Source organism: Salpingoeca rosetta (genome assembly GCF_000188695.1).
Source record: "Salpingoeca rosetta unplaced genomic scaffold supercont1.19, whole genome shotgun sequence".
Classification (NCBI taxonomy): Eukaryota; class Choanoflagellata; order Craspedida; family Salpingoecidae; genus Salpingoeca; species Salpingoeca rosetta.
In genome coordinates this window covers 922,174-932,173 of record NW_004754915.1, presented here as the reverse complement: position 1 = coordinate 932,173, position 10,000 = coordinate 922,174, and the positions used below count along the sequence as shown (strand labels likewise).

Genomic DNA, 10,000 nt, shown 5'->3' with positions numbered 1-10,000 from the left:
GAACCGGTCATGGTTGACCAGTCGGCCGTGAACGCGCCCCGCAGCGGCGCCGGATAGAAATCGCGGGGGCGTACGTGCCACCGCCCACTGCTCAGCAGGAACTTGCGATCCCGGCTGTGGCGATCGGTGGCGTGCGTTCGACAGTGGAGTGGGGAGGGGGGGGGGGGGGTTGAAGTTGGAGTGCAGTGATGGGGATGAGGTCGAGGGTCGCAGTTGTTCGTGTGTGTGTGTGTGTTTGTACGTGTGTGTTTGTACGTGTGTGTTTGTGTGTGTGTGTGTGTGTGTGTGTGTGTGTGTGTGTGTGTGTGTGTGTGTGTGTATTGACGTACGGGTCGAGGACGCCGATGTATTCGTACGATCCGTACGTGCGGTCGTAGAAGAAATGCGCATCACCACCAACGACAAACAGGAACGTCGTCGCATCAAACCTGGCACACGACAGTGTGGCGTTCAAGGTGATGCGATACAGCGGTAAGTGCAATGGGAACGACATTACAAACATGCGACAATGCAATCAAACCGTGCAGAGCACACCACTGCATGTCACACACACACACGTGCGCATGTACACACGTATTTAGTTGTATTACCGCGCATATGTGAGCGAGAGGCGAATGACTTGTTCGCCACGACATGTGTAAAGCCCTGATTGTGCAGATGCGCAGTAGAATATGAATTGACGACAGTGAGAGACGTGAGATCCATTGGGACAAGGGGAGAGTACAAACACATGAGCATCTCCAAACACACACACACACACACACACACACACACACACAAAATACATACGCACAATCACACACACATGCACACACACATACGCTAGCCTCCACCCACCGAGAAAATTGCCCAGGATCCTGGTGCGCACGTCTTCAAGGCAGTGCTTGCAAGCATCGGAGAGAACAACGCGCTGCCACGGGTCCACGCACGCCTGCGCGCATACCACCTCCTCATCCACAGCAATGTCGACCGCTGACGACGTGTGCCGGTGCAAGCCAAACGCATCGCCGCCAAAGTTGGAATGATGTCCACCGTCACCGCCATCATCATCGCGACCACCACCGTGATCTCCGGTGCCCTCTGGAATGAGACCCGAGCGAATGGCCGGGAGGTGCACGTCGTTGGCATCGAAGCACCACGTGCACAGCAGTGACTGCTGTTGCTGGCGCCGGCGCCGCGCTGAGCAGAACGACGGCACATGCACAACAACCAGATAGCTGGCGGGAACGGCGGTGGTGGTGGTGGTGGCGATGGTGGTGGTGATGTGAACGCGCGTATTAGGGTGACAAGATGACACAAAACACAAGCGCACATCGGTTGACATTGAAACAAACGTGCGTGCACACGCTCCTCACTCGCACGTACACATTTGTGCACACTCTCGTCACTCGCACGTACACATTTGTGCACACTACCTCGCATGCACACACTACCTTGTAAGCACACACACACACACACACAGACACACACACAGACACACACACACACACACACAACTTCACCCCCCCCTCTCAACATCAAACGTACTTGCACGTTGGTGATTCCTCCACGTGCGTGATGCGAGGGTGCGGTGCGCTGTGTGCAGGCACTGTCTTTGACAAGGCATCGAGGCGTGCGAGCCACCATCCATCGCACACATACAGCACGTCGCTGCGTCGCGGCATGCCCGTCTTGGGGCACGGATGGCCACCCTCAAACGTCTCCACAATGAACCGCCCCTGTGTGAGGGGATCGTTAGCGAGTGCCTTTGCGCGGCCGGACGTGACGTGTTCCGGCAGGCGACTGATGGACACGCGTGGCGATTGAAGCGGAGGAGGAGCTTTACTGGCGCTGTCGCTGTTGCCGTTGTCGTCGTCGTCATCACCATCGACACCATCAACGACACGTTTCTTCTCTCTGCGGTATGGTTTGGTGTGAGCGTCGCCACTGTGACCACCACCATCATCACCGTTGTTGTCGCTGCTGCTGGCTGCCGTGTCGGGCCCATAGTGTTTGTGAAACACGCGCGACCCGAATCCGAGCAGAATCACAGCAGGGATGTCGTCCGTCTACATGTGTGTGTGTGTGTGTGCGTACGTGTGTGTGTGTGTGTGTGTGTGTGTGTGTGTGTGTGTGTGTGTGTGTGTGTGTGTGTGTGTGTGTGTGTGTGTGTGTGTGTGTGTGTACGCAGTGCAAGCAAGAGAGGGGACGGTGTGTAACATAACTGTACAAAGCAACTCATTGAGGATTCGCAGGCAGGCACACAGCGGCACATTCATATTCTTGTTCACGGACTTTGTCGTCGATGATACGTCCACTCGCATCTGTGTGATACTGCTCAATTCGCTCCTCAGGACACACCTGGCAACAGCAACAGCAATTGCAACCGTCAGCAATAATGGACGCTTTCAGATGTGTCGCGCCGCATGTACATACACATGCACGCCATCAATGCGGTTCACACGTCTCAGACTGCGGCTGTTCACCTTGTATGTCCACCAGCCGCGCACCTGTGTCGATAACGAATGCCGCAGAGAGCTTCAGTGAGCACATCAAGGTGATTTGTTCAAAGCACACATGCGAACACGCACACGCACACACACAGTGCACATACACTGCGGCGACATGCGTCACTCCAACATTTGCAGGTGAGCCTCTTACCTCCGTGACGCAGGCTGATGTCATCTCCACCTGCACATCCGCCAGCGTGGCGTGGAAGGACTGCCCAACGTCCTGCTCCATTGCTCTCGCTGGGTGGATGGAAACGAGCAGATCAAGAGGGCAATTGCACATGCGCATACGTACGTGCGTGTGTGTGTGTGTGTGCATTTGTGTGCGTGTGTGTGCGTGTGTGTATGTGTGTGTGTGCGTGAGGTAGGGGAAACTGATTGAGAAAAGCATGCAAGGCCAGCGCAATCACGCAACACGTAAACACTTTCACGTGTTCACAGACAGCACGAACTCCACCTTGGTCTGATGTCGGCATGAAGCACTCGTACTGTTGGCCGTTCTTCCTGGCCATGTGAATCGATGCCTGCGACAAGATGAAAGGAAGAGTGCAGAGCACATGGAAGCGAGTGAGTGCGAAAGAGAGAGAGATAGGGTGTGAGTGTGTGTTTGAGGACAAAAGCAAGCGCGAGATCGTGCTGGCGTGGAGCACAGCAGCGATATGTGTCAACGCGAGTTGCACAGACGCGCACGTGACGCACCCAGGACGACATGTGGCGGTACACAGAAGGGAGGTCGAGATTCATCTCCTGTGCAAGGTCCTGCAGGCCAAAGTCTCCATGGAACACCACATGTGTGCTCTTGTCCTGCGCATCCTGCTCATCGAGCACAAATGACGTCTTGTTCAAGGAAAGGGCGCAAGGTGCAACGAAGACACATGATTCAGTGAAGAGCCATGATTCAGTGAGGGCCACACCGAAGGTGTCTCGTCGTCATCAATGTCAAACACAACCACCAGCACAGGCGCATGAGCACTACTCCTTCTATCTCCCATTTACCCGCTGTCTCCCGGAATCGCTCCATCCCCCTTTTACTGTCTCTCTCTGTCTCCCTCTCTTCACTGTTCCTCCAGTCCTCACCGTGATCGTGGTGGCCGCAGCTGCCCTGTCGCTGATGGTGATGCAAAGGCAGAAGCAGCAGCACCACCACCACCACAGAAGCGCGCACTGCTGCTGCAATCGATTTGTCATCGCTTTCCGTTGTGCTGAAGAAAATCAACCATCACACTCACGAATCGCCAACAATGGACGTGCGCGGAGACGACGATGCACACCACCAACCCCACCACCAACCCCACCAACAACCACACCAACAATCACAGCCTCCGCGTGGTGCACGGCTTGGGCCTTTCTTGACAATGAAGGAGTACAAGGAGGAAGGGGAAGCACACACAAAGGAGCAGGTCTCGCAGTTGCTGTCTTCGTCAGAGTACAAAGCTTGGCACCAAACATGCACAACGTACGTGTTGTGTGTTTCTGCGTTTGTTTGTTTGTTTGTTCGTGTTTGTGTGTGTGTGTGTGTGCGTGTGTCTGTGTGTGTGTGCGTGTGTGGTGTGCGTGTGTGGTGTGCGTGTGTGTGTGTGTGTGTGTGTGTGTGTGTGTGTGTGTGTGTGTGTGTGTGTCTGAAAGGGGTTGCACCTGCACAGGCTTGGGTTTGTTGTTTTGTGTCGCGCTGCTCCCTCATCCTTGCCTTGCTCCTTCGTTTATCTTCTGGTTGTACGCACTTGTTTCCTTTACCTCAACACCTCGCACTCAATTCACACGGCACGCATTTCTGTAATCTGCGTACAGGTGTGGCGCTTGCTGGTTTCAGCAGCACTGGTCTCCGGGCTGTGAAGAGTGCGGCGGCTTTGCCATGCTGCGACCGTGTCCCATCTGCGAAGGCCGATGCGGTGCGTTTGTGGACACGAAGTCGCCCTGCCCTGCATATGTCCCTGAACACGCTGCCCACTGCGGCACGGATGCAAGAAATCATGAATTCGCCACACCTGATCATCTTGCGTTGCGTCGCTTGCGCTCATGTTATTCATTCCTTCCCATGTGATTCACTTTTGGCGCGTTTTGCAGGCGCCATATGGAAGAGGAGCGTGGCCATGTCAAAATCAAACAAGAGCGCGTTCTGGGACGGCGAATGTGGGCTGTCTCCAGAACAGCAGCAGCTGCTCCTGCTGCGCATGGAAGAGGGCGATGTCAGCGATGTTGTCGACATGATGGAGGATGTCTCCACCGCTAGGCCGTGACAAGTGGCGTCCAGAAACTACAGTAGAGCGGTTAATCTCACGAATTGTGTGTGTGTGTGTGTGTGTGTGTGTGTTCGTGTGTGTGTGTGTGTGTGTGTGTGTGTGTGTGTGTGTGTGTGTGTGTGCGTGTGTGTTTTCGTGAAATACATGTTTGGTGCAGGTGTACAGCTGCGAAGCATGACATTGCCGTTGATATCGTCTATGCCACTCTTGTGTACAGAGGAGAGGAAGAGTTCTAAGCGAAAATAAACGATTGTACTTTCTGCCTTCTCCAACTGATCTGGCAACCACGACGTGTCGCTTGCGGGCAACCCCACCACCGGGGCAAGCGACACCATTAAAGTTTTACATCAAAAAAAAAAAAACGATTGTTACAAATAACACAAGTTGGGATGGAGCCCGCAGTCGCAACGACGTGTGGAGGCGAAAGCAGATGCACAGCTGCTGCAACCATAATCAAACCACACACCACTCTCAACCCTGACTGCTATTGTGCACAACACTGACACCCACACCACCATGCTCATCCCTGTCCTTTCTATCACCACCACCACCACCACCACCGCCACCTCCACTGCTGCTGCTGCTGCTGTTGTTGTTGGTGGTGGTGGTGGTGTTGTTAGTGTTGTTATTGCTGCTGCCACTGCCACTGCCAGCCGTGGTGTTGGCGGTGCTGCTGCTGCTGCTGTGGTGGTCGCGATCGTACAGGGCCTGGGGTGCTGTGCGCCGCGCATTCTGAAACGTGAAATGCGACACGCCCTCCCGCTCAGCGTCCTCCTGCTGCTGCGTGCCGCGCGCTGTGGACACGGCGCCATGGACGAGGAAGGACAGCACGGACGACGCCACCCATTTGTCCGGCACGAGCGAGAAGTACCGGTTCATGGCGTTGATGAAGCGGCTCTCATATTGCTCTGTGCAGCGGCGGCAGTGGTGGCGGTGATGGTGAACAGAGAGAGAGAGAGAGAGAGAGAGAGAGAGAGAGAGAGAGAGAGAGAGAGAGAGAGAGAGAGAGAGAGAGAGAGAGAGAGAGAGAGAGAGAGAGAGAGAGAGAGAGAGAGAGAGAGAGAGAGAGAGAGAGAGAGAGAGAGAGAGAGAGAGAGAGAGAGAGAGAGAGAGAGACAGAGAGAGAGAGAGGTGAGTGTCAGAGAGGAGTGGGGGAGGCGCAAGGAGGGAGCATGGAAGCATTGGGGGCGCGTGTGGTGATGTGAAAGAAGGTTGTGATGGCCATGCTGATGCTGAGGGAAACGGGACGGGCGTTGTCTTGTCTGTACACACATGACACAAGCATCATCTGCAAGTACTTCAGAATCACACAATCACACAATCACACAATCACACAATCACACAATCACACACACACACACACACACACACACACACACACACACACACACACACACACACACACACACACACACACACACACGCGCGCGCAATCGTCCACAAACCTGGGGAGATGATGGTTGGGAGTTCGCTCTTGCTGCCGAACGCGTAACGCTTGAACCACATCTCAAGCTTCTTGTCCCACGTGAACGTGCGGATGTAGTCGATCACACCGGCAACGAGCTCCTGTCACGGCCGAAAGGAGGAGAGGGAAGGGTCATGGTGCAGTCGGGTGTATGTGTGTGTGAATGCGAGTGGGTTGTGTTGTGTTGTGTTGTGATGTGAGTGAGACGTATGCGAGTGGGACGTATGCGCGTGGTCATGTTTCAAAGACCAGAACAAAGAACGTAAACAACATGACGCACACGCACACACACACACACACACACACACACACACACACACACACACACACACACACACACACACGACGTGATCCTTGACATTTCACATGCACATGCACACAAGCCAACACACGAGCCAAGAAACGCACCCCGCGGTTTGCGTCGACGCCGACAAGGAGACTGTAGTCCATGATGTTGAGGCTGCTGAGGAAGCGCGTGTCGTTGTGGATGGCCTGGTTCAGCACAGCCTGTCATCGTGCGAGGTTGGAGGGGGGAGAGAGGAAGGTGTGAGGGGTAAAACATGTAGTACAGTGCAACAGTGACGAGAGTCAAGTATACACGCCCAAAGACAGAGAGATGGACACACAGATGCACACAGACACGCACACACGCACCTTGCTGTGCGGACGGAGGTAGAGGGGCTCTTTCGAAACGAGTTCGAGCATGTTTAGATCAAGGAGTACGGCCCCTTTCGTCGCATACCGTCCGCGAATCGCTCCCTGTAAATGCAGTGTCGCAGCGCATGTGGCGGAAGAGTGAGCAAGGTGAGAAAAGTTGCTGTAGTCACCACCACCAAGCACACACACACACGTACATACACACATATATACATACATACATACACACATATACATACACACACCTTGAGGTCGAAGATGGTTGAGATGTGGCGGTCGAAGAAGAGGTTTTCCATGATGTAAACATCCTGCCGCCACGCGCGCTTCGTGCTCTTGTTCTGGAAACCTGACACCAACCAAACCGGACAGCAGCATGGAATGGCGTGTAGGGCACGTGTGTGAGAGCATGCGATGGAGAACTTCAAAGCAAGCTGATTGCAAGCGAAGCATACACACACACTCACGCACACACGCACAGAACCACACACACACATACACATACACACACAAACACATCCACACATACATCCACATCCACACACATACGTCCACCACACATACATCCACACACACACAGCCTCGAACACGATGTGTTCAACCAACAACGTGACATGTCTCTCCAACATCGCACCGATTCTGTAGACGCCAAAGATCTTGACGAGGAGCGTGGGCTTCTTGTGTGTGTACGCGTCCGTCATGTACTCGAAGTAGCGCGGCATAAAGTCCAGGATCGAATCGCTCTCCGCACTCGACAGCTGGCGCAGTGCATATGAAGGGGGGGGGGGGTAGTGGGGGGGTAGTGGGGGGAAGGGCAAGACAAGCGAAAGGGAACAAGGTGAAGGTGGGAGGTGTGAAGGGGGTGTGTGTTTGTGTGTTTGTGTGTTTGTGTGTGTGTGTGTGTGTGTGTGTGTGTGTGTGTGTGGTTGTGTGTTTGTGAGCTGTGGTTCAGACGGCTGACATGTTGGTGCCAATGTCAAGGTGCGCCCATCCATCCACCGAAGCGCACCCAATTTCGTCACTCACCTGTTTCATGATGAAGCGGTCGTCCGACATCTTGCAGAAGTCCGAGCCAGACTTTCCACCCTGCGCCATCCACTTCACGCACCTGTCATGGAGCGCAGTCGTGGTAGCAGGTGTGAACTGGCTTGCAGTGAACGACGCACACACAAGCACACACAAGCACACACACGCACACACACACAGAACACACCATTTACAAACACACACACACACACACACACACCACAATGCACGCACAACATACGCAATGTACTCACCTTGAGAGGGACTCTGCAAAATTGCGTTCGCATGATGCAATATCATCATCGCCGTCGTCATCGGGGCAGTTCGGACCGTTGATCCACAGCCGGCGCAGATCATAAAACTCCCGAGCAAAGAACGCCTGCGAACAAAAACACATGTTCAAGGATCGCATCATGAGCACCACAGCACCTCCATGACACATAAACACACAAACATCGTAAGCCTCTGCAATCGATATCTGATGCAACGCACATGGCCACCAACACCAACAGCACGCATGCGACACCTTGCAGTAGAAGCGGGTCTGGTCACTGCTGTGCTTGTGCTGAAAGTGCGGCGTGGTCGGTTTTCTGGATTTGGCGCTCGCATCAGCATCAACATCACCCTGCATCGCAGATCACGTATGGAGGCAGATGATGACCGTGAGCGAAGTGATGATGCCATGGCATGACACGACACAAACACACACACATGCACACACACATGCACACACACACACATGCACACACATGCACACACACACACGCACACACACACACACACATGCACACACACACACACACACACACACACTCGGCACCAACCTGCTGCTCTGAGATGCCGCTTGCGCGCGATGGTGTGCGCACGTGTGTTGCGCGGTGGAGAAAACTTCCCATGGATCGCGAGTTGTGGCGCGAGGACGGTGCACTGCCACTCGGTGCTGTCGCTGGCGTGGCCGTGGTGGACTGAGACGGCTCTGCTGCCGTTGTTGGTGCTGCTGTTGGTGCTGTTGTTGATGATGTTCCAGTCGTGGGCGTTGACGACGATTGAGCAACCAACGCCGCTGCCGCCGCCGCTGCTGTTGCAGGTGTCTTCTTGGTGGATGACAATGTTGCTGCTGCTGCTGTTCTTGTTGCGGTACCTGGGGTGGTGGTGTTGGCGGTCGATGTTGGCGCATCCGCAGCCGTGGCAACGGGTGTGATGGTGGTGGAAGGGACGACGGGGAACACGGCACTCGAGCGAGCCGATGGCGTGGAGGTCAGTGCAATGGACGGCGTCTGGGGAGTGGAGACAAGTGGAGAGCCGGGTGCCGTTGCAACAGCAGACGTGCGAACATCACTCGACGCCGTGTTGCTCACGCTCATCGCGCCACCCTTTCGCTTCCCGTCGTCACCACCACGGCCACCATCACCGCTACCTTCATCGTCATCGGCCACTGCTGGGTCGGCGAGCTGCAGGCTGTCGTGATGGTGCCGTGGCGGTGCAGCGGATGTGGACGCCTGGACGGGAGGGTTTGGACGGACGGAAGGAGCATAAAGAGGGGGGGGGGGTGGGGTAGTGAGGAACAAAGAACATGGCGCAAACAGCTGGAATGCCAAACAAAGGCAACAACAAAGGAACAAGGAAAAGACACACAACGGAAGCACCAGGCACACACACACACACATTCACACGCACGCACACACGCACACACACACAGCACCACACAGCACGGCAGACCTGTGTCTTGTCCAGGGCGCGCTGTCTGAGGAACTGCCTGTACTCGCGGGAGGAGAGGGTGAACGCGACGAGCGAGGAGGGCTCATCCTCGTAGATGGCGATGCGGAGAGCGGCGTCACCGCGCGCAGGCAGATGGTGCTCCGTGTCAGGGAAGTGCAGCTGAGGAGGTGGTAGAGGGTGGTCGTGGAGGAGAGGAAGGGAGAGTAAAATGGATGGTGGGGTCAGGATGAAGGTGGTTTGGGAAGGGCGTGAGAGGCAAGGATGAATCCAGGACTAGACGGTAGTAAAGCACAATGCACATCCCACTGCAGCACAGCTGTCCAAGGTGACACGACAGCACACGCAAGGCAGTGCTACCATAATCTACAAACAATTCATCATCATCACCACCACCGCTCCCATCTGCA

The 10,000-nt window shown here is 55.0% G+C and overlaps 3 protein-coding genes across 3 annotated transcripts in view; 1 reads left to right on the top strand and 2 right to left on the bottom strand.

Annotated features, from left to right (window-relative positions):
• Positions 1 to 3,677, bottom strand: part of PTSG_07935 (uncharacterized protein) — a gene marked incomplete at both ends in the record, with an annotated part of 5,661 nt that extends 1,984 nt beyond the window's left edge. Inside the window, 11 exons of the mRNA XM_004991681.1 lie at positions 1 to 114; positions 330 to 428; positions 591 to 645; positions 838 to 1,217; positions 1,528 to 2,048; positions 2,275 to 2,340; positions 2,641 to 2,729; positions 2,947 to 3,013; positions 3,189 to 3,326; positions 3,567 to 3,597; positions 3,655 to 3,677. The exon at positions 1 to 114 is cut by the window's left edge and continues 31 nt beyond it. Of these exons, the coding sequence (XP_004991738.1) occupies positions 1 to 114; positions 330 to 428; positions 591 to 645; positions 838 to 1,217; positions 1,528 to 2,048; positions 2,275 to 2,340; positions 2,641 to 2,729; positions 2,947 to 3,013; positions 3,189 to 3,326; positions 3,567 to 3,597; positions 3,655 to 3,677 (1,583 nt within the window). The remainder of the gene's footprint in view (positions 115 to 329; positions 429 to 590; positions 646 to 837; positions 1,218 to 1,527; positions 2,049 to 2,274; positions 2,341 to 2,640; positions 2,730 to 2,946; positions 3,014 to 3,188; positions 3,327 to 3,566; positions 3,598 to 3,654) is intronic.
• Positions 3,678 to 3,844: 167 nt separating this feature from the next.
• PTSG_12656 (uncharacterized protein) lies at positions 3,845 to 4,726 on the top strand (the record flags this gene model as incomplete). Its single annotated transcript, XM_004991680.1, has 3 exons — positions 3,845 to 3,945; positions 4,278 to 4,378; positions 4,554 to 4,726. 3 exons carry the CDS (start codon positions 3,845 to 3,847, stop codon positions 4,724 to 4,726), a joined length of 375 nt encoding a protein of 124 aa, XP_004991737.1.
• Positions 4,727 to 4,885: 159 nt separating this feature from the next.
• Positions 4,886 to 10,000, bottom strand: part of PTSG_12655 (uncharacterized protein) — a 19,178-nt gene continuing 14,063 nt past the window's right edge. The window contains exons 35-45 of the mRNA XM_004991679.1: positions 9,594 to 9,752; positions 8,699 to 9,373; positions 8,401 to 8,499; positions 8,129 to 8,253; positions 7,875 to 7,956; positions 7,483 to 7,606; positions 7,097 to 7,197; positions 6,849 to 6,953; positions 6,603 to 6,701; positions 6,175 to 6,295; positions 4,886 to 5,637 (exon numbers count right to left, since the gene is read on the bottom strand). Coding sequence (XP_004991736.1) covers positions 5,201 to 5,637; positions 6,175 to 6,295; positions 6,603 to 6,701; positions 6,849 to 6,953; positions 7,097 to 7,197; positions 7,483 to 7,606; positions 7,875 to 7,956; positions 8,129 to 8,253; positions 8,401 to 8,499; positions 8,699 to 9,373; positions 9,594 to 9,752 — 2,127 coding nt within the window. The 3' untranslated portion in view covers positions 4,886 to 5,200. The remainder of the gene's footprint in view (positions 5,638 to 6,174; positions 6,296 to 6,602; positions 6,702 to 6,848; positions 6,954 to 7,096; positions 7,198 to 7,482; positions 7,607 to 7,874; positions 7,957 to 8,128; positions 8,254 to 8,400; positions 8,500 to 8,698; positions 9,374 to 9,593; positions 9,753 to 10,000) is intronic.